The sequence below is a fragment of the Petaurus breviceps genome, unplaced genomic scaffold (genome assembly GCF_028583685.1).
Source record: "Petaurus breviceps papuanus isolate PSGF00001 unplaced genomic scaffold, PetGlider_PUasm1.0 520, whole genome shotgun sequence".
In the NCBI taxonomy this organism is placed as follows: Eukaryota; Metazoa; Chordata; class Mammalia; order Diprotodontia; family Petauridae; genus Petaurus; species Petaurus breviceps.
Genome location: NW_027186354.1, coordinates 162,971 through 187,263, shown reverse-complemented (window position 1 = coordinate 187,263; position 24,293 = coordinate 162,971). Strand labels below are relative to the sequence as shown.

The window sequence follows — 24,293 nt, the reverse complement described above, 5'->3', positions numbered from 1 at the left end:
TTAAGTACAGTGTAATGAAAAGAGCATTGGACTTGGAGTGAAAAGACCAGGGATTGAATGTAGGTTTTGCCGTTGATTAGGTATATAGCTTTGGAAATCTCTTCTCTAGGCTTCAATTTCCCTGTAAAATGGGGATAAGAATACATGCCCTTCCCATCTCACAAGGTTGTTGTGAAGAAAATGTTTTGTATGGTGACTGTTGCCATTTTACTTTTTCATATCTCCATAATTGCTTAATTTAGCCTCCTTCCCTAGCTTCAAGTTGATTTTTATCTTCTTTCCTTTGCTGCAGGTAGGTGCTGTGTAATGTTATTTATGCAAAGGCTCATATTACCTATCAACTCTCAATTTCCCTGCTTGACATTTTAAACCTTTTGTAATTTTGCCCTATCCTAATTATCTAATCTTACTTTCCATTACTTCTGACATTAACAGTAAGACCTATCTCTTTATTGTAAACCATGCTCATTCTTATCTCTGAGGCCCTGATTCTGGTTCCCATTTTCACCTGGATTTACCTTTCTCTCTATCATTTCAACTCCTACCAATCCTTAAAGGCCTAGACTCAAGTTACTCCTCCATGAAGTCTTCCCCAAATGTTCTAGCTCATATTAAACTATGATTATTGAAAAGCAATATCATAAAATTTAGCATTTTGATTATATTTTATTTATACTAATTTCCTGTGCATAAATTTTATATCCCCAGCCAGGGGTGGGGAACCTGCAGCGTCGAGGCCTCTAGATCCTCAAGTGTGGCGAAAAGACCATATCATTTCTTTTTTCTATGTACACAATGCCTAGCTGGGCCCATGGTAGAAACTCAGTAAATGTGTGGTGGTTGATTGGTTGAGTGAAGTCCTTGTTCCTCTCTTCTGTTATCTTTTAAAAACCATTGGTTCTGTAAATAAATCTGTTTGTGAATTCTTTTCCCTCCTGGAGCATTTATAGTATAAGCCACTCTGTAAAGACATTTCATGTACCTAGCTCATTTTTTATTACACACAGGTTAGTAGTCTAATAATATGCCTGAGTCAAATTCATATACTAATTAATGATTCTTTTCACAGAGGAAATGCCACTTGCTTTGCATATGGACAAACAGGGGCTGGAAAGACTTATACCATGATAGGAACTCATCAAAACCCAGGGCTATATGCTCTCGCTGCTGAAGACATCTTTAGGCAAATAGACCTAACCCAGCCAAGGAGAGACCTCTCTGTGTGGATTAGTTTTTATGAGATCTACTGTGGACAACTTTATGATCTTCTAAATGGCAGGAAAAGGTACCTGACACAACCATGAAACTATAAAGCATTTTGTTATTACTACTTTGGGTAAGAATTCCACTGAGTCATAATTTTTGGAAAAAAAAAATTGGCATTGTGTAGGGGTATTATTCTTTGGCGGAAATATAAATACTCTAAGTTTCTTTTTGCCTTGGAGACAATGGATATTTAATAAGTGTATGTCAAATAGAATGGAGTTAATAAAAATATTGAGTTTAAAGACAAAAGACTTGCATTTAAGATCCTGACTGTGCCATCGACCAACTTGTGACCTCAGTCAAGTCATTTACCGTCTCAGAGCCTTTGTAATGAAGGATCAAAGTATTATAGAATCCATAGAACTGGAAGGAATCTTAAAAGGCCTCTGCGCCAGGAGTTAAAATAGATCATCTTGGGGTGGCTAGGTGGCACAGTGAATAGACCACCTGCCCTGGACTCAGAAGGACCTGAGTTCAAATACAGCCTCAGACACTTCACACACACACACACACACACACACACACACACACACACACACACACACACACACACACGCTATGTGACCTTGGGCAAATCCCTTAACCCCAATTGCCCTACCTTTCCCCCTCCAAAAAGCAAAAAAAATTTAAAATAAAATAGATCATCTTTTTTAAAAAAATTATTCATTTTGAACTTAAATACAAAAAGACAAAAAAAAACTTTCCATTTACACAGCACAACAGAAATAGTGGATTCATTATGAAACCATGTATCTCTTTCACACTGCTTACTTTTTTTGAAAAACTATGTAATAAATATTATACATCATTTTCAAAGCAACCCTGCTTTTCTGTGCTTGCTTACTTCTTAAAGTTTCCTTTTGCTCTCTGCTGTGCAATTTTTTCCCCCTCCCTCTTCTCCACCCTGCGGTAGAGAAGGCCACCATCAAACACAAATAGTGTGTATGTATATACATATATGTAAAACCATATCATATATACTTCTGTTTACCAGTTCTTCCTCAGGGGGTAGATAGTCCTTTGTAGTTGATTTTAGCATTTATCATACTCAAAATAATTTAGTCATTCACAATTGTTCTTCATACAATATTGTTGTTGCTGCACACTACATTCTGTTGGTTCTGTCCATTTCAATCTTCATTATTTCCTGTGAGTCTTTCCATGTTTTTCTAAAATCAACCACCTCATCATTTTTTATAGCACAGTAGTATTTCATCACAATCATATACTACAGCTTGTTAAACTCTTCCCCAACTGATGGGCATCACCTCAATTTCCAGTTCTTTGCCACCACAAAGAGACCTGTTATAAATATTTTAAAGCATATGAGTCCTTCGGAAACAGACCTAATAGTGGTATTGCTGAGTCAGAGGGCACAGGCAGTTTAATAACTCAGGCATAATTCCAAATTGCTCTCCAAAATGGTTGGATCAGTTCACAGTTCCAGCAATGGTGTGTTAGTGTCCCAATTTTTCCACATTGGAATAGATCATCTTTAAGGTCTTTTTCAGTTTGTAAAAAGTCCTTGGATCCTAATCTATTTTATCCTATAAAATTGGATCAGCTACGGTTTCTAGCTTGATCTGATTGTTCTGACAGCTGCTTACAGTAATCTTCTACTCTATGTTTCATTATTTCATTATTTAAGAGGTGATTGGTAGCTTTTCAATTAAGGACTTTCTCCATTCTCCTGGTCATCAAAGCAATTTCAGGAAGTTAGAATTTTTATCTCTTCCTCTTTGACTCAAAAGCTTATTATGCCATAAACACTGTAAAGGGTCTGTTTTCCCCTCTCGCCTTCATTTTCCCTCAGAAAGCTTCAAATATATCCCACAAAATGCTCTTCTCAGTTATTTCTAAACATTCTGTCAAATCTCAGATTTTTCAGCTAGGCTGGGACTTATACATATATTTCAACCATGGGGTAGCAGTGGTGCCAACTACCCAATCGCCATTACCACTGTTTGTGGAACAATAGAAAGACTCACCAATCAGGATCTGAGTGCTTGCTTGATATGTAGCTGTATGACTGAGACTTAAGTATTTCCTTCTGGACTCCAGCTCTCTCTAATGTGAATGACTAACGTCCCTTCTGACTGCAAAGACAAAATTATGTTCTCTCTAACCATTGTTTGGTATAAGATTGACTCAAGAAATACTGCTTGAGCACTTGTTATGTGCATAGCACTGTGCTGGGTGCTATGGCGATACAGAGAAATAGAAGATACTTGTCCTGAAAGAGTTTATAATTGCTTTGGAGGGAGAGTAGAGTTTTGTGTTTTGTTTTGTTTTTTAGAAAAGAAAATTAGTCTGGTTAGTGTCCATTTTTTTTTCTATTTGGAAAGTGAAATGTTTACTTATTTCCAGGGCCCTGACTATTCCAAACATCTTTACGAATATTAACATTGCACTTGTCTTAAGTGGAAGTTTTAAATATTTCATCTATTCTGTGTTATTTCATGAAGAATGTTTTCTGTTTTCTTATCTTGTGGATTTACCTTAAGTTACTCTAGAATTTATATATGTGTATATATTTGCTTTTGAGGGAGAATTTTAGATTGTGGAAAACAAATTGCCGTCTGGTTGATTATGTGACCTTAGATGAATTTTTACAGATCTTTTACATTTATCATCTGTTTGTTGTCCTCTTATTTTCATCCTTAAATACTCTCAAAATAATCTGGCTTAGTTAGCTCTCTCATTAATCTTGTGTAAACCTGTTTTTCCCTCTACTGCTTCTTTCTGTTTTATGAAGTAGCATTTCTAGATTATTTTCCACTATCTTCCTACATAACCTTTTAGAAACAGATTCCTATTTTAATCAGTCTTGCTTTTGGCTGCTTGGTGAAGTGATCAAACATTTGCTGGCTGTCAGATTTATTAAACTCTTTTGGACTTTTAGTAATGGCAGTTGAAATACTAAACTTCCTTTGGAAATGATGATGAGCTGTGCCAGTATCAGTTCTTTTATGTATTTCCAATTTTCATTGTCAACATTTGGTTTAAATAGGTCAAGTTGGCATCTCCCCAATGGAGTGTCATATCTTCTCATTTTTATTCTTGAAATTTCTTTTTTAAAAGACTGAATCTCCCTGTTTCACCCAGGCTGAAAGTACAGGGGCTATTCGTGGGAGCTTTAATCTGTTCCATTTCTGACCTAGACTGGTTTGTCCCTCTTTAGCTGAACTGGTGGTCTCTCACTGATGGGGTCTTATTTTATTAATGCCAGACTTAACATGGACATCTAACTGACATAGCTCATTGCAACTCAGAACACCCAAGCTCAAGAGATGCTCAGGGTTCAACCTCTAAAGTAATTGGAATTACAAGCATGTACCACTATATCTGACTTACTGATTTTAGTCTAGATGTCCACTGAGATCCTTTCAACTTTTAAATTTTGTGATTTCATGCAGGTTTAATACTGTAGTAATAAAACTATCAAAAAAAGTAGCTTTGAAATGCAAAGTTTTTTGAATTGTTCAAAAATACTAAAGGACTTTGCCAACATAAGTATTCAGTTTATTTTAAAATTTTCTTCTTAGATGTAAAAGACTCGTTTCCTTTTAAAATTTTGTTAGTATTCTTCACACTTTCAAATGGTCCCTTAACTGACCCAAGTCTTCTTCTACCAAAGTCTCCTTTTTTATTAAAAAGAATATTGAAACTAGATGCTGGGGGAAGGGTTGGGAATTGAGTATTCTAAATGGTTTAGATTTTGGAAATGTATTTTAGAATTTATTTTAAATTGTTTTATTGGTATTATTACTAGTCTTGATCAATTTCCTTTTAATACTGTTTTTTAAATCTACAAGGTAAATAAAAGTTGGCATTTTCTATACTAGTTTAGCTTTATATTCTAGAGATAGCCAATAATTTTCTAGTTTTCACTTTTCTGTGACTTTGAAACATAGAACCTGGTAGGTATTCCTTGCTGTCCTTAGTTAGATCCTCATTAACATTGTTCTTACTCCTGCAGACTTTTTGCAAGAGAAGATAGTAAGCATGTTGTACAGATAGTGGGACTGCAGGAACTTCCAGTCAATAGTGTGGATCTCCTTTTAGAGGTAAGCCTTACTATAAAAAATTGTATATACCCTTTGATCTAACAATACCTTTTCTAGGGCTGTATCCCAAAGAGATCATAAAAATGGGAAAAGGACACACTTGTACGAAACTATGTGTAGCAGCTCTTTTTGTGGTGGCCAAGAATTGGAATTTGAGGCAATGCCCATCAATTGGAGAATGGCTGAACAAGTTGTAGTATTTGAATGTAATGGAATACTATTGTTCCTTAAGAAATGGTGAATAGGCAGACTTTAGAGGTAAGCCTTATTTGTAGTCTCAGTGCTGCTTTTAACTGTAAGTATTTAAAGAAATGGAAATATTCACTTAACCCAAGGGCCTCTGACTTAAAGTAAAAAAATTTTTAAAGTGGAATTTTTTTTTTTGCAAAGGGGAAAGCCTATCTCTTACAAGGTTCCCCATTTCTTTGTATTGCTTATATTTCATAATACTTTGGAAGCTGAGGGGGTTTAGAATATACCGTCACTGAAGTTGAAAGAGGCTATTCCCTAGAGCCTCCAAAGATTAATTTTAAAGGATGTTTCAACATACTTTCCTGTCAGAGTAATTTTATCCAGAGCCACACTTATTAAACTTACTTCTTATGAACTTTCCACACCTCAAGGACATTGATTCCCTTCAGAAGCTTTTTCTAACAAGTGCTGCTAGAGGGCTGAAAAGTCATGATGTCATATCTGTAAGGACTTCTCTTTAATTTAACTCATCAGGAAGGTTTTTGAACTTCAGCCATAACTTCCACAAGGATTTTGGAAAGACTGGCTGGAATAGGAAAGTACCATTATACGGGTTCACCTTTATAGACCTGTTCTAAAAGAAAAGATTTTTCATAAGTTGGCCCCCTGTTGACTTTACTCTCACTGTTACTACTCCAGAAAAGCTATTCTATATCCTTTCTCCCAACATGGCCTGTGCATTCCCATTCCAACACTATACCACTTTGTTATTGTTAATTATTTGTATGTATATCTTTTATTTTTTGTTTTTTATTAATATCCTTCATTTTTATGTTTCCTTCATTTCAGAATTTATCCCTTCCCCATCAAGCCATCCCATGTAATAAAAATAGAGGAGGAGAAAAAAAAGAAAGTGGTTCAGGAAAACCAACATAATCAATTGAGTCTTAACTGTATACGCAATATTTCGTATCCATAGTTCTCCCCCACCTCCTGTGAAAGGGAGGGTGTTATATTTTTTCATCTTCAAGACATACTTAGTCACTCCAGTTTAATTTCTGTATCTGTCTTATCCTCTTCTCCTCCCCATCCCCCCAATAGATTAGAAGCTACTAGGTAGCAGGGGACCATGCCATTTCCACCTGGTCCCCTAGCACAAGGTATCTTTTAGTGGGAATTTGCCTAAAGGAAATTTTCCAAAATTAACTTTTTTTGTTTTGAGACTGTGTCTGCATATCTCATCCAGGCAGGAAGTGCAATGGTCATTCATGGACCTGTTCCCACTCTAGTGGGCAGAGAAGCTTTAAGATGAAGCTTCATAAAGCAGAGCTCCATTTTCAACCCAGCTAGTATGCCTCTCCTTACAAGGCCCCTTATTCTTTGGGGCTCCCCATAATTGGTGTAGACTCAGTGGAAAATACTCAATTAGCTTAGCTCACTGCAGTTCTAGATTTCCAAGCTCAAGAGATCCACTGGCCTGTGCGTCCCCCAGGAGCTGGTATTATAGCTATACACCATTACATCTGGCCAAAGTTACTTTTTTTTTCAAGGATTAGACTTAAGCTATTAGGTGTGAGAATTTATAAGGGAAGGGAAAACATTTTTAATTTCTTATATTGCTTTAAAAAAACCTCACAAGTTGGGAATCAGGCCTGCAAGTTGACCGGGCAGATTGATTTTGATGTGGGGACCATATCTCTAAGCTGAGTGCAAGAAAAGCAGCCTTTCAAATCCAACATGGGTGCTGAGGTTCTCCTGTGGTGTGACTATTTGCCTCTTGTCTTGGAAGCTGAAACCCAAGGAAGATATTGAACTTTGGCCAGTTTGCAAAGTCCTAGCTATTGACTGAAAAGCAGTCATCTCCTGGCAATTGCGAAGGCATGTGTAGTATCATAACCACATCTATCTTTCAGTGATCCCTCTGAGTACTGAGTTGCTACTGAACTTCCCAACTGGAAAATTCATATGGCTTTGGGGGGAAAACAAAACAAAACATGTCAAGTAGGTGCAAAAGTTTCAACATAGACAGTCTCTAGAGAAATAGCCTTCAGAAAATTTGAAGTCATTGAAGAGAAGCCAGAAGAAGGATCCATTGTCTCATTATTCCCAATACACTCTCTCTATACCTTCATTTTTTCCTATTAATTGGGAACTTTCATGGGGTAGTGCCTTCTCTATAATTTTGGTGGAAGACTTCAGGTGAGAAGAATAGAAGAAATCTCTTTTCCTTGACTAAAAGGTATAAAATTTTTCAGATAAGAACAAATCTGAAAATTATTTCAAGATTTATTGTAGCAGCAAGCCCCCTAGCATGCCCAGGATGGCTGCTAGCACACGTTCTTAGATCTGCTTTTCTAAAGGAAGGCAACTCATAAAGGGTTAGCAATCTTACTTTAATCAAACATATGTCATTTACCTAGTTCAGCGGGAAAAGTCAGTACCCTGAATTTCAGAGAACACAAACAAGTTACAAGCAGACAAGAAAACACAGACAGAAACAGATCAGCAGACAGGCTTCCAGCTGTCTGACCATTACATCCATACCTAGTCAGTTACCAGAGAGGGAAGCACCAACATCTGGGTTTTCAAAGCCAGGGGGCTCAACAGCTGCCCAGAGTCTCAATGGCAAAATCACACAACTCTTCCCAAAGTGAGCCCCAAAGCAGAACATCACATCAGGGTATATATAGCCTTCTCCACAGTCAGAGAATGTCACAACCCTCTTGATCCACTGTCCAATTACAAAGTAACAAGGTGTGGGTCTTCCTAAAAAACAAGCCTCCTGCCACAGGCTCCATGTGACTACATTCAGCTTATTAGGGGGCAGAGTATATTTTCAAATCAGGGAAGGTTCTCAGATTCACTTAAGCCTATCAAAGGGCATGGAAGATCTTCAGATTCCCATTCCCATTACACTTATTCAAGAGGATTTTTCATAATCTGCTTTCCTTGTTATATAAGCATGGCCTTTATTATCCCAGAACATCTTTCCTAACAGAAGGCATGAGGATATCTTTTATAATTTATAGTGAAGTAGTACTTTGGGAAGCTTATTTACTATTGACTAATAGCCGTTCCCCAATAGATGAATGGTCAAAGAATATGAACAAACAGTTCTCAAAAGAACTGCCAAATATTCACAACCACATGAAAAAATAGTTCAAAAAACTTACAATAGGAGAAATACAAATCAAAACACACTACAGCAAAAATGAAAAAAAAAATGGCAACAGTCCTTGTTAGAGGCATTATATAGAAAGAAAGGTACAATGTATTATTGTTGATGGAGCTGTGAAGTGGTAAACCATTTTCAAAGCAATTTAGAAATGTGCAACTAAATTGACTAAAATGTCCATACCCTCTGAACCAGAGACTCTGTTGCTGAGCTTATACCCCAAGGAAGCCATCAATAAGGAAAAATCCATATATACTCCGATATATTTATAGGAGCTTTTTTGTGTGTGATACCTGAGAATTGGAAACAAAGTAACTGCCTATCAGTTGGAGAATGGCTAAACAAATTGTGGTACATGAATGTAATGGAATATCACTGTGCTGTAAGAAATGCATGTGATGAATACAGAGAAGCATGGAAAGATTTATATGAACTGATGCAGAGTGAAGTAAGCAGAGCTAAGAAAACAGTATGCATGGCAACTACAACAATGTAAACCAAAAAATCAAAAGTAAAAGTGTCAAAATTGTAAAGATCAAGTAGGACAAGAATGAAGAGATATGAGAAGACACCTCCATGGTGTCTTCATGGAAGTCCACAGGTATTAAACATTGCACATGTTATTGGACTTTTTCAGCATATTGATCAGTTAAAACTGTACTGGCTTTTCTTTTGCTCTCCAAAAAATACTATTTGTCATTTGAGATGACTTTTTCGGGGGAAGGGGAGGATACCTGGGATACTGTGGTAATGTAAGAAATAGAAAGTATCATTAAAACCTTATTTTAAGGGGCATCCAGGTAGCACAGCGAGTAAGAGCGCCGGCTCCAGTGTTGAGAAGACCTGGAGATGGAATCCGGGGCTCAGACACTTAGCACCCACCCAGAAACACCTGGCCATGTAACCTTGAGCACTTAACCCCAATTGCTTAGGGGCGGCCAGGTGGCTCAGCGAGTAAGAGCACTGACTCCAGTGTCGGGATGACCTGGATCAAATCCGGGCACAAATACTCAGCACCACACCCAGAAATAACTGGCTGTGTAACCTTGAGCAAGTTACTTAACCCAGATTGCTTTAAAAAAAAAAACACCTTATTTTAAAAAAAGAATTTATGAGATACAAAGTACATAGTGACAGAGACATTTTTCCTAAGTATTCATATTCTTTTTTAGTATAATAGTTAAAAGACAACAGGAATGGCATATTTTCTTTTTTTTTTTTTTTTTAAAGCAATTGGGGTTAAGTAACTTGCTCAAGGTTACATGGCCAGTTATTTCTGGGTGTGGTGGTAAATATCTGAGCCTGGATTTGATCCCAGGTCATCCCGACTCTGGGGCGGGTGCTCTTACTCACTGAGCCACCTGGCCACCCCTAATGGCATATTTTCTGTTACGAATTTGCAGTCCTTTATATTTTTTCATTTAGGCTTTTTCCCATTTTATTTCTTTTTTTTTTTTTTAAAGCATTCTGTGAGTTTGTGTCTTTATTGGGATTGAGGGAGGGGAAGGGAAGTCTTGGCCCTCTGTGCTGGGCCCCAGGTCTGGGCTCTCCACCAATATTCATTAGTCCTCGCCCCCAGAGCTCTTCTGTGCCTTTTTCTTTTCTTTCTTGGCTGGAGTGGGTGAGTCTGCTATGCCATCCTCTTCTGAGCATAAGAGTTTTTTCTTTTTCTTGGGTTTGGGGGGGTATGGACAACTCCTCCTCAGGGGTTTCTTCTGTCTCCTCCACCTGCCGTTTTGTTTTCTTTTTTGGCTTCTCTAACCCTATTCTCGGTTTCCTGTCTATTCTCAGGAATGCTGTTTTCTTCAGCTGCCAAAGCCTCTAAGCACTTCTTCTCTTTCTTCAGCCACTTCTTTTCCTTTTTGGCCTGCTTCCTCCTAGTCTCTGCCACCATTTCCCCTGCCTCATTTACTGCCTCTTTCATGATATCCAGATTCTTGCAGGGTGAGTCCCCAGTCTCACAGAACGACAGGCGTTCCTCGATCTGTTCCCATAGCTTCTGCCCAAACACATTTGTGGGGACCTCAAAAAAGCAGTCGATCCGTGATGCAATACTTCATTTGTTTGCCAGATATCTGGAGATTCTGCCTTTATTCTTGGTGGCCGCACAGCCAATGAAGGTTGAATGAAATATGAGTCCATATTTGGGGGTATTTCCCCAAGTCTTCAGGGCTCTGGAGGCTGGGGCCATGGGGGTCACCCAGAGGCTAGGGCTGATCCATCACAACTGAGACAAGGCCTTCGGGTCAGGGTGCCCCAGCGCTGCCATCACAGTGACCATTTTATTTCTTTATATAGATTTTTGTTGAGGTCTTGTTTTTAACATCACTTAGATTTCTTTCTGTATCTCTACCCTGTCCCTAGAAAACCATCCCCTAAAATAAGGTTTTGTTGGGTTTGTTTTTGTGTGTGTGCATTGTTTGTTTGTTGTTTTTTTTTTTTTAGGAAAAAGAACAAAATTCAACAAAACCAGTCAATAAATTCAAAATATCTAACATTATATGCAATGTTCCTTAAATATAGACTTTCCACCTCTACAGAGGAGTGGGGAGGAGGTGCTTTCTCACATCTTTGAGGCCAAATTTGTTCTTTATAATTTTGAAATACTGGTTTCTTTTTTCTTTAAATTTTTATTGATATGTTTTGTTTTTACATTCCTAAAATTTCTCCCAATATTTCTTCCCTTTTCCAAGAGCCATCCTGTATAACAATAATATTTTTAAAGTAAAAAAAAAGAAAAACAAGAAATCAGCAAAACCAATCAATCTATCAGAAAAGTCTGAAATTATATTCAGTGTTCCACATCTGTGGGCCTCCTGCCTCTGCAGTAGAGTGATGTGGCATCTTCCATTTCCTTTCTTTTGGACCATAATTGATCTATGTAATTTTGTGGCATTCATTTTCTATTTTTATTGCTCTTAATTTCCTTTTATATTAGTGTTACAGTTATTATGTATATTGTTTTCTTAATTTTGCTTCCTTCACTTTGTATCAATTCATGTAAGTCCTTTCCTGCTTTTCATTATTCATTATAGTTATCATTTCATATAACTCGTTAAGTCTATTTATACTCATGTATGTTTAGTCATTCCCCAGTTGATAGGCATCTGCTTTCCAGTTCTTTGCACCTCAAAAAAGTACTCAAAGTACTGCTCAAAACGTGCTACTACAAATATTTTGGTGTGTGTGTATCTATCCTTCCTTTTGTCAGTGACCACCTTGGAGGACATATGCTTAATAGTGGGATCTCTGGGACATGGATATTTTAGGCACTTTATTTGCATAATTCTGAATTACCTTTCAGAATGGTTGTGCCAACTCACAGCTTCCCCTACCATCTGATTTTGGTAAGAGTTCCTCAACTGAAGGCTTTATGGCCCATGAGCTGAATTATTTTGCTTGACTCACTGTGCTTTAAAAGAGTTCTAGTAACACAAATGTCAAATAACCCATTTTGACTTAAAGATAGATGTTTTAAAACAGCAAACTCAGAAGTACCCTGTGGGACAGTCTTCCCTCCTTTCTGTCTTCCTCTACCCTACACAGGTGGGGCCTAAGAACAGCTCTTTAAGAAATTGCACAGCCTATGAGCCCAGTCTCATCCTCATCAGAAATCACTGCTCTGCCAGTTTCTGAATAAGTTGGATTTTCCTTCATCCTTCTAAAGCCCAGGAAGACAAGTAAACCCTCCCTTCTTAGGGATTCCATTCTATAGGCCCACAGGAGATAAGACAGAGCCACCCCCCCCCACACACACACACCCCCATCAGAGTGCTTTTGGTAATTGTCATAACAACTGACATTTCTGGAGTACTTGAAGGTTTTTAAAGTACTTAGCTTTGAGAAGAGTAAAACTTTGAGTGGAATATGCCTCTGATGGATATACTTTTTTCATAATAAACAGGATAGGTAACATCAATGGAAGGGAAATTATAACTGCTTTTTATCATCAAAGTATATTGTAAACCATTTAGACAGAAAGAGGATATGGATGAGTTTGGAAAACAGATCCTGACACAGAAGTATGTAGTGAGAGGGCATTGCATTTATCTTGATATCTCCAGGAGCTCTCATTGCCAATAGTGGAGTAGCTAAGTCAGTAACTTCTTGACTTGCCCTAATGATAATTTCATCTTTCAGAATATGGAAGAGCCAACAAGGGGGGGATTCCATTATGGAACAAAATTTCACTACTAAGGAAGAACTAGTTGTTGGAGTAGAAATTATTGGAACATTAACAGGAAGAAACCACTCTCTCCTAGAGTTTGAAAACTGAACAGAAGCTGAGTATAGTCTGACATGTATCCTAGATTTTTGGTAGAGCAGAGTTCAGATATTTCAGAGGAAGTATAGGTAAGACATCATGGACTAAAATTCTTCGAGGGAAGTCAACACAGGAAAGAGAAATTCTCAAGAATGACAAGAAACCAAGAGAAATAATTTAAATGAGAAAATGAAAACTATGTGATAAAGTTGATGTGAAGGCACAGGTAATTCACCAGTCAATTTAGATCTTTAAAAGATATACAGAAGATGGAAGCAAGGACAGGCAACAGAGACTGAATACAGAAATGTTGTCTAGTACAAAATTCGTGTCATAACTGCTAAAGCTTAGAATGAGCTGATGGAGGCAGGGAGACTAAGAACAAAATGCGTCTTTTAAAAGCTATATTGAGTAAAAGAGAAGAATCAAAGAAAGGAAAGGATTGCTGCTTGGGGCAAATAACAGAGATAAGGTGGCACTGTTCGTTTCTTTTTTTTTTCTCTGCCAAGGACATTGACCTTTGGATTGGAAAGGACAGAATCAAAATGTCTAAGAATAAGTAAGGAGATAGTAACAAGGAGAAACTAAGCTTCCCTTAATGAATTCTATTCACCTGGTCCCTATAAACCTCATCCCCCCCCCCCAAAAAAAGGAAAAAGATAAGGCCTATAAACCATAGGCCAACAAACTTTTATTCTTGGCATAATCCTAAAATGCATTATTTAAAAGATCTAGAAAAGGAACTGTTGATCACAAAGAAGCAGCTTGGCTTTAACAAGAACAAGCCAGACCAGATTAACCTTATTTCTTTTTCTGATGAGGTACTAAACTGATAGGATCAGGAGAATGCTAAATATTCAGTTTACACAGAATTTAGCAAAATAGTCAGCATGCTGTTCTTTTGCAGAAGATGGAGAGGTGTGGACTTGAGTGTAATACAGTTATAGATTCCAAACTGGTGGTGGTTTTTTCCTGTATTCTGTAATCCAGCCAGACTAACTTCCTCTCTATTCTTCACTTGTAACTTTCCACTGCTTGTGTCCAAGCCTTTTCGATGGTTGTCCCCATTTCTATAATGTACTCCTTTTTAACCTTTGACTCATAGAATCCCTCCCTTTAAGATGTCTCTCAGTCACCATCTTCTGTATGAAGCCTTTCCTTATCCCTCAACTGCTAGTGCCCTCCCTCCTAAACTACCTCATATTCAACTGCTCTGTGCATGTGTTTATTTACTTATGTTGTATACATTTTTATATGTACTTGTCTCCCTTATTTGAATATAAGTTCATTGTGAGTAGGGATTGCTTCATTCTTTGTACTTGAATGCTCAGTATATTGCATAGTGCTTACTATGTAATAGGTGCTTAATAAACACTGTTTATTGATTGCTTGATTGTGTGTGTGTGTGTGTGTGAGGGACTGGAATAATATATTACATTGTATGTTTATTCTTCATGTAAGATGTTCTTTTTATCTTTCAGGTTATTTTGAAGGGTGGCAAGGAACGTAGCACTGGTGCTACTGGAGTCAATTCAGATTCCTCCCGTTCCCATGCTATCATCCAAATTCAGATAAAAGATTCAGCCAAGAGAACCTCTGGAAGGTAAGATGGAAAACAAAAGAGTCATTGAATGTGATGGGTTAAATCACTAGTCTTCTATCACAATGTTTCAGAAACAACCAAGTAGTCCAATGATATGTCATTCTTCAGAGATGGAAAGTGGGATTTGTCTGCCTGTAGAAGTCCCAGGAAAAACTGCCATTGGCAAGCACAAAATAAAATGATGACCTTTTCCTGGCAAGCCCTATGCTATATATAAAGGGACAACAGTTTCTGCTTGCTATAAAAATATTAGTACAGGAAAAGGAGAGATGGATTTAAGAGAATTGAAAGTCTTCTCTTCTCCCTGACCCACAAAAAATACATATTTGAATGAAGAAAGAAAATGGGAGTACATTTTAAATTAATTTTCTATAGTGATTTGTTTTTTTTTTACTAGTCATCTCCTTAGCATATTAATTGATGAGTTCAGCAAACATTTGAATAACATGTCTGCTTATCTTTATTGGAAAATAATAGATAAAATAAAAATTAGTCTATTTAAAATTTCCAGAACTGTCACTTCTGAAGTATCAGAAACTACTTTATCTTATCTTTAAATGGTTCTTCCCCAACTTGGAGAGGAATGATTTATCCTCAGTTATGTATGCCTCCCTGAAATTGTCTTTGTTTTCATGGAAACCATTATAATTCAAGGTCTTGTTGAGTTTTGTTTTATTATGTGTGTGTGTGTGTGTGTGTGTGCTCGCGTGTATGCCCACGTACACGCATGCATGTGTACCCTGGGGTATCAGCAGTAAGCAATTGCCCTCACAACTGATACCTTATCATGGCGAGAAGAACTCAGTTTGCCTTGGTTCTGTACCTCATTTCACAGGAGGGTTCTGGAAAGAAGTCTGACATCTAATCCCTTTCCTCAGAACTGCCTTCAGAACCAAGTGACTTGCATTGTGATAATCTGGCATGAAGCATCGGTGTGATCAATTGCTATGGGAATACAGTGCTAGAATGCTGTTCCTTGTGCCACAGGTTCTTGGTATAACATGTTATTATGATACCTCAGGGAAGCTATGAAACATTTTTCCTTTCTTGAGAAGGGAAAGTATTAAGGGTTATTGTGCTTTTAATATTATAGCATGTTGTTGTCTGCTATCAAATTTTATAGGAAAACCCCAGGCTAAATAAATCCTTTTTTTTCCCCACTAGGATATCTTTCATCGACTTGGCTGGAAGTGAGAGAGCAGCTGATGCCAGAGATTCAGATAAACAAACTAAAATTGAAGGTGCTGAAATAAACCAGAGCCTTCTAGCTGTAAGTTGTTGTTTTTAAAGTGAAGAAAATTATTTTTCTGTTTGTGTGAATGCATGCTTGCTTCATATGTAGTGCTGATATATTTCAGATCACTGTAAAGATGGGCATGCTCACCTACCTGAGAGTGGCCCTGGGTGGCCAGGGAATGTCCTTACCAGCAGTATTTTTTTCAGAAGTATTGCTGGAGGTAGCAATATCATTGAGATTTTATACACTTTTCCTGGTTGCCTATGTTTTCTAGTTTTAGTTCCTACCAAGAGCCCTCAAGTCACAAGAAGATGAGTCAGGAAACTATTATTAATATACAGAGTAGCATTTAACTAAAAAGCTGAGTAGGGTGATAAAACAATAAACAACAAATGTCATAGAAATTCAGAGCTGGAAGGGCTGGAGAGTTCAGGGAAAGATTCATAAAGAATGTGGAATTTCAATTAAATGGATATTGTTATTACCATTTTATGGATCAAGAAAATGAGGCCTGTGATGGCTAAGTGATTGGTCAAGTGACATAGCTATAGTAAGTATAGGTATAGTAAGTGATGGAACAGGTACCTGTTTTAAGTCTTCTCTCCCAACCTAGTATTCTTTTCCCTGTATCACATTGCTATATTTAAATCCATACCTACATACATTAAATATGATAGTCTTATATACACGTGTCCCTTTTTTGGTGGATGGTGGGGAAGCCAGAACTCTTAAGATTTCTTCCACTAGTACCCTCCTGAATTGTCACTTCCAACATCCCCAAGTCCCATGAGGGAGGATACAGGCTTAGTATGCTCTGAACCCTTCCCCCTGGCCACATAAGGTAAGTGGTACAATCTGAACCCTGTTTCGGTGTGGAGAAAGTGCAAACTTAAAACTTCCTAGGCACGTATCTGCATTTCAATGCCTAAGAGATGTATTGCTTTTTTCTCTCCTGTTGTTAGCTAAAAGAATGCATCCGTGCATTGGACCAGGAACATGCTCATACTCCCTTCAGACAAAGCAAATTAACTCAGGTAAATTCAGGTTTTCCTCTGTTTTACATTCATTCAATGACTAGTACATAGAGCACACCATGCTGAGCATTATGGGAACTACAAAGATGAATGAAATATATCCTCCGCCCTCCAAGGGCTTACAATCTAATAGCATAGAAAGACATGAAAAAATAATTACAGTAGAAGGACTGCATCAGTGCCCACTTTTGGCAATTGAAGGTCATCATGGCGTATCAAAAAGAGTGCTGCAGGCTTCCTTCATGTCCTGGCTCTGACATTGCCTGGACCTGGGCAATCCATTACTTTTCTCTTACTTTCAGTTTCTTTATCTTGTAAAGTAGATACACTTTTACTACCTAGCCTGCGGGGCTGCTTCAGGGATGTGCTTCATAAACATCAAGGTGACAGAGAATGGAGCACCATTGTTTTATCTTGTGTTTTTGCATTGTCTGTCATGTCATCTTCCCTGAAATATGACATCACTTTCGATTTTTTTTTTTTTTTTGCTTTTTTGTAGGGGGGAGAGCAGGGCAATTGGGGTTAAGTGACTTGCCCAAGGTCACATGGCTAGTAAGTGTTAAGTGTCTGAGTTCATATTTGAACTCAGGTCTTCCTGACTCCAGGGCCGGTGCTCTATTCACTGTACCGCCTAGCCGCCCCATAACTTTTGATTTTGTGAGCCAGATATGATAAGTCTGTAATTAACCAGAGTCACATGGACTGGAGCTAGAGTTGACCTTAGAGGTGATCCAGTCATAAGAACTCTGATGGGAAGGACTTTAGACTTAATCTGGTCACAGCTCTTGTTTTATAGAGGATATCCTGAGAGAAGAAGCAACCAGGTCAGAACTGTCTAGCTAATTAGTATTGAATCAGGGACCAGAACCCAAACGTTTTGGCTTCCAGTCCAAGGCTCTTTCTACTATATTACCCTACTGTTTTGCTGGTCCTATTGATAGATATCAATTTTATGAAGCCGTGTCTACAGTGTCCATACATAGTAGGTACCCAGTGAATATGTGTTAACTGGCTAAAATTAGTTGACCTAAAATATTTACAAGCTTTTTTTTTCTTGATAGGTACTGAAGGATTCTTTCATTGGTAACTCCAAAACCTGCATGATTGCCAATGTCTCACCTAGCCACATGGCTACAGAGCATACCTTGAACACGTTACGTTATGCTGACAGGTGAGAAAAGAGACTTCTTATCTACAAATGGTTTCATACAGATGTACTCCTATAAGTTTTGACAGTAGTTCTGTGATAGCGAATTATTGCTTTTGTAGGAGCTTATTTGGTTATCTTTGACACTTTGCAAATTTGGCAGGAATGAATACAGGCAATGCAGAAAGAGTCCAGAGACTTGGGCTCTAGTCCCTGCCCCACTACTTAGTCATATAACATTAATGAAGTCATTTGGCACCCTTATTTACGAAGGTGAGTTGGGCCAGACAACCTTGAAGGTCCCTTCCACCTCTGATACTGTTTGATGTTACTCTCCAGTAGCATGTAGCAGTTAATATGAGTCAGCAGGCTAATGAAAAGGACAGGTATGCTCTTGGCATGTCTAAACAATTGCCTAGGATGGAAGGAATGGTGCTTTAATATGCTTGGTAATTTCAGCACCACATAGGGTTATAGGTTTTTACTCAGATATTGCTCAGATATTTACTTAGATATTTTGAGACACAGAAAATATAGAGAGGACTAGCAAAATCATTGAGGAGTGCAAAGCTAAGTCTGTGAGAAGCCTTGAGAGAAGAAGCTCATATTTTCCTCAAGCACATGAACGTTTTTTTCATAGTGCTGGTCAGGCGTCACAGCTAAGAGTGCAGTGAGAGAAAAACTCACACGACAGCAGGAAGAATACAGTTTAGACACGAACTTTCTGGCCGGAAGAAAAGGCCTACAAGGAACTAATGGGATGACTTAGGTATTCCTCTAGATCTTGCCTGTCCACAGAGTTAGGAATCATCACCTGTGTTGCTGAGGAAGCATACTCTATTGAGGGTTTGTTTTTCCCTTTCTTCTCTACTGGATGCTTCAGAGTCGTGTCTCAGTGACTGGGTAGTTGCTTCCACAGACAACAGGAAGTGTTTTTGTGAAACATTTTGTTTTCTTAAAGTCTGTTGTGTTTTTAAACACACAAGCATGAGAAGCAAGTTCCTCTAAAGGCTTTCCATTTCCTGTATTTTGCTTTTTATATGTTAGGACACCAATAATTCTGGGATAAGAGCAGCAGCCATACCAGCCTTAGGAAGAAAGCCTTAAATTAATGTAAAATACTGTTTTCCAAAAAAAGGCAATATCACACAGAGGCAACATGGTTATGACCTTAGGACAAGAAAACTAATGTTTCTGCTTCAATGATTAACTAAGAAACCATCAGACTTAATTTTGAAAATAAACAGTGCTCTCTGAATGACTACATTTTATATGATAAGATAGCTGTATGGTTGATTAAATAATAAGGAGAATAATAGCTAACATTTATGTAGTGCTTTAAGGGTTACAAAGTGCTATACGTACATTATTCTCCTCTGATCTTCACAACAACCCTGTGAGGTAGGTGGTGCTATTATCCCCATTTTACTGAGGATGAAACTGAAGCCCAAAGAATAACTAGATTACTTGCCCAGGGTCACATGGCTCATACATGTCTAAGAAAGAATTCAAACTCAGATCTCCCTAATCTAACCATCCATCTACTACAGGTCACTATTTCCGTGATTATTATAAACTAACATATACTTGGTGATATATAATATCAAAGTCTTTACACCTTTTATGTGTTAAATTGGACCTGATGAAAATATTTTTAAAGTAGTTGAAAAGATTAGAGGAGGTTTGGGGGTGCCTATTTTTTTTTAGAGTTTCCCCAATGATTAAGTCTTTTATGATTCACTAATATAATATTATTATTAAATAAACCTAATGCAACATGCCTTGCTGTGAAAAATGTATCAAAAGAGAATTCTTTGTTCAGCTAGGAAAACTGGATTAGTGAGGTTGGTCATACTGTTTGCTTGTTACCAGCCTTTAGCTGACTTATGCCTTGGTATTGGCAGAATGTAGTGGTATTTAATTAAGTTGTATAACAATCCTTTAATGCAAATATAGCCTAGCTTCTTGATTTGGAAGTTCCTGTAGATCTCTTCTGGATTTAGGATTCTATAGTTACATTCTCTAACCTCTACAAATAAGATTTTGTTATTTTTTTTTATAAACTCCCAAGTTCAGATCATTATAAGAAGAAATTTAAAACAGCTCAGACTCATAGTAGGCACTTCCCTGCTTTACTCCTCTTCAGTCTGAAGCCAATGTTGTGGCACCAAAGCATAGCTTAAGATAGAATTTCCATTTCATCTTTAATACCTATTATCTTACTGCTCTGGTGTCTTGACAAACTTTCATCTCTTGTCTTTTAGGTAGAAAGGGAAGAATCTCAACTGAGTATAAAAATAGAACACTATTTCCTTTTTCAGTAATGACTAAAGTGATCGTTTGGTCATAGAGGAATCACTTCTAACAAGATAAAAGAATCAGTTATTTTTAGGACCCATTTCTTAGACATCTGCTTTGTGTAAGGCACTGTACTTGACTTTGGGTATAGAGAGTCAAAAACAAACCACCTGTGTTGTCCAGAAGCTTACATTCTCTTGGGCCCATGTCGCATAACACTGATCTTTGCAGGTATTTTAAGTCAAAATATCTCTGAAATAAGGATCACAATAGTATTTTCATTGGTGGCCTTTTTATGTTTCTAATTCCCCTACCCAATTTTATAGTATAAACTTATGTTCTCTGAACTTTAGAAAGAGTTTTTTTTTCCTCGTGTGAAATCCCACAATTTATATTATTGTTAGGAGAGGAAATTTACAATAGAGTCCAGACTGATTATTGTTCTCCCTAGTCTTCACTGACCAAATGTTGCTATTTCATCATTTATATTATGTTGCCACTCAGATGCCTTGTTAGATTTGTATCTCTCGTGTTTTAGATGAAAGGAAAGAATCTCAACTAAGTATAAAAATAGCATACTACTTCCATTTAGAATTCTAAATCAATATTTGAAATAACATTGAAAATAGGAGGCTTTGCCCATCATAATGTTTTACAACAGGAAAGGCTTTTAGCCATTAAATCCTGGTTAAGTTATAGGTTCAGGTTAATCCTGATGTATAAAATTCCCTTGAGAAAAGAAAAATTATTCTTCCCTTTCTGGAACAAGTACAGCTAGGTCCTGATTAATCTGAACAGTGAATCCTCTGAAATGGCCACATTATTCAAATGTGCACTGCATATTTCCATTGTGCTGAAACCAATTAAAATATTTTATATAATGAGAATTTTAAATAGTGCAAATTCCAATCCATGCAGCTACTTCAACGAATTCTTTGTTCACGCTAATTCAGACCTCTGTATTCCAGTAATAAAAGAGTAACTAGTAAGTATTATTTAGAGTTTTTTCTCTGTCTCTAATATACTGAATAAATCCTAACATTGGCTGCATCTAATCTGCTGTGTACCTCTAGGTTTTGTTCCTAAACTCTTTTACTCAAGAGAATATTTGTCCTATTCTAAAATATTTTCTGAGGGATTTCAAAACTTTTTTTTTGCTCAAGTAAAGGCATCTTTCCCTTGCCTAATACAATTTTTTTCCTATTTTGCCCTTATGTAAGTGAGGAATAGGAACTTCCAATATTTACAATAGTGTTGACTTTTTTTTAATTGCAAGCTGCTGAAGAAAAATAAAGATCATAAAAATAATATATTCTTAACATAAAATGCTCACTTGCAGGGTGAAAGAACTAAAAAAAGGGATTAAATGCTATACCCCAGTTACCAGTCGAAATCGGTCATCTGGACACATGTCTCCAAAACGGATTCAGTGTTCACCTTCAGTACTGCAAGCAGACAAATGCTCCCCCAAAAAAGTCAAGTTGGGATTTCAGCAGTCTCTCACATCGGCCTTCAGCACTACACGAGGAAAGTGCTATCCTTTGGCCTTTCATTCAGCTAGCGTCCCTTTTTCTTCCCCTCCCAAAGTCATGGGCAAAGGGAACGTCTCCAAAGGAAATCTTAGCCATGTGTGCATCACTCCCACCAAGAAGAACACAGAAGATTCTGCATTGGGTATCGAGAGGCTCTGTCCTAGCAAGGACCTTGCTGGCAATCCAGCCACAGTCACAGTTCTAGGAAACAGAGGCATGGGTGTTGGGGGAACCTGTGTGTCGGGCCCGTGCAAAAAAGTATCAGCAGTGCAGAAGCAACTTGTGTCCCGAGGCGAGTTCTCTTTTGGTGAGCCCCATCATGGAGGGCCATGTGGTCAGACCTGTGAGAAGGTGCTGAGCCAATGCGGCTCTGAAGCTTGGACCACTATACCTCCTCATCAGAAAGACAGGGAAGCACATTTGCGCTTTTACCACCAGCAGTTTCAACAACCACCTCTTCTCCAGCAGAAGCTAAACCACCAGCCGCTGGAACGGTTTTTATGTCAGTGCAACCCCCAGCAGGTTAGAGTCCAACAAGATATGCCTCCCTTGCTTCCTTCTTACCCCCCAAACCAAGATGTCACCCAACTGGAAGACCTAGATGACAGTGATTTCAGTGAAGATTCTTTTTCACCTGTTTCTAACCAAAGGACAGCCAAGAGAAGAAACACCCAGGAATGTAGTGAACGTTCATTCTTCCTTCATAAGAGAGAAGAGCAAGGAATTGAGGCTCAGGAAGCTGAAAGTGAGCAGAATTTGTTTTTTAACTACAGGATCAATACTCAAGAGAATGATGTGAATGAACATTGGGTGTATGCCAGGAATCCAGCCTGTCTAGACATGGCAGAGCTGAACAGAGAGCCCCATGACAGCAAGGCCCTTTCTGATTGGAGCATAGAGGGAGACTCGACTTCCTCAGACTCCTCTCCAGGTGACAGCATTGCAGAGCAACCTTACTGCTCACAGGTGGACTTTGTTCATGACAGGAGGAGTAACCGAGCATCCGACCACACACATGTCCCTTTCAAAGATGAGCCTCGTCTCCAGGCTGATGGCACCTCATCACCACCGGAAAGGGACACATCCAAATTCTCAGTGCTGAACCTCGCAGATCGTGAGTCTTCCCATCAAAGAGATTCAGTCATCTTACCACAGGAAGAAAGCAACAATAGCAGCCAAACTCAGCTGAGGAAACCAATGAAGAAAACCAACCTTCATGCTGAAGGAGACAGGGCACCGACAGAGTCTGCTTCCTGGCTAGTGGCCCCTCTTGCAACGTCTCTTCTTGAGAGCACAGACAAAGAAACTTCTCATGAACCCTCTCTTAACAAGATGCCAAGATCTCCTCAGAGAAGGAAATGGGGACTGGATACAAGCACACCAAATTCTGGAAAGGGTGATGGCAAGGCCAGAATACTCAGGATGACCAAAGACCTCCCTGAAGAAAATGCTAGTGTGCTCCCGGGTCTGGACAAACCGACACTGGCTTCTGACAGCAAGTCAGCTCTGCTGCCGTCTCCACAATCAAAGGACCAGTCTCCTGGTGGTCTCCCAAACCCGTCTTCCTCAGCAGCCCATCGGAGCTCAGTTAATGATCTCTCAGTGAGTGAAGCCAATGCAGAAGAGTCCTTGGAGAGCCAAGTGGGTACAGTGGCCTTCAGAAACATAAAATGTCAAGACTATGTAAATAGCAAGCATTATGATGCAGATACAGAAGAGACTGTGCTGAGCTGGGATTTGGGCTCCCCAGAAAAGCCCGACCCTAACAAGGAAAGTCTAGGAGTCAGCCATGAGCTGGCTTCTCCCATGGTTCCTACAGAGGTTTCTGAAAAGGGGTTGTCAAACAGCGCAGAGGCTTTTACAAAAACCAGTAGTGTTTCTTCCCCTGTCCAGCCCCTAGACCAAGAGAACAAGCCCCAGAAATCTGGAAGCCCCTTCAAGCTGTCTTTCAGTAGTGAGGAAATCGGACAGCTAAAACATAGACTGATGCAGAGCATCTTTACACAGACTGCTGAGCCCATGAATTCTCTGGCAAATCAGACTTCAGAAAACCATTCTACCCCTGGAAGTCAAAGTGGCCTATTCCAGCTTGTGAAAGATAGGCGTCAGGAGACCCTGAAACAAGCACAGTAAGTTCAGACTTCCTTCTCCCTGCTTGTACTTTCTAGACCACTCTAGTTCTAAATCCTGACACTGTCATTGGCCAGCTATTACAGCTGGGAAGTAAATTAGAGAAGAGTGTAGTCTAAAGTGACCCACCTTCAAGAGGCTCAGCTTGTTGGGGCTCAGTCTTCTCCAGCCCTTGTCTCCTCCCCGAGCTCCAGTCCTCTCAGGCATCTCAAACTGGACGCTCCAGGGGCATCTCCAATCCAGCATTTCTAAAATGGAATACACTATTTATCTTTCCCCCAAAGGTCTCTTCTCTTCCCAACTTTTACTTTTGAGAGTGCTACATTACTCCCAGTCAACCAAACTCAC

At 38.6% G+C, this 24,293-nt stretch overlaps 1 protein-coding gene across 5 annotated transcripts in view; it reads left to right on the top strand.

The window, feature by feature from the left end:
* The window catches only part of KIF24 (kinesin family member 24), a 70,815-nt gene that overhangs the window by 40,345 nt on the left and 6,177 nt on the right, over positions 1–24,293 (top strand). For all 5 annotated transcript variants that reach the window (XM_069101897.1, XM_069101898.1, XM_069101893.1 and 2 more), the window contains 7 exons: positions 1,070–1,285; positions 5,246–5,333; positions 14,446–14,567; positions 15,732–15,837; positions 16,767–16,838; positions 17,900–18,009; positions 21,623–23,944. In XM_069101897.1, the coding sequence (XP_068957998.1) occupies positions 1,070–1,285; positions 5,246–5,333; positions 14,446–14,567; positions 15,732–15,837; positions 16,767–16,838; positions 17,900–18,009; positions 21,623–23,944 (3,036 nt within the window). The remainder of the gene's footprint in view (positions 1–1,069; positions 1,286–5,245; positions 5,334–14,445; positions 14,568–15,731; positions 15,838–16,766; positions 16,839–17,899; positions 18,010–21,622; positions 23,945–24,293) is intronic.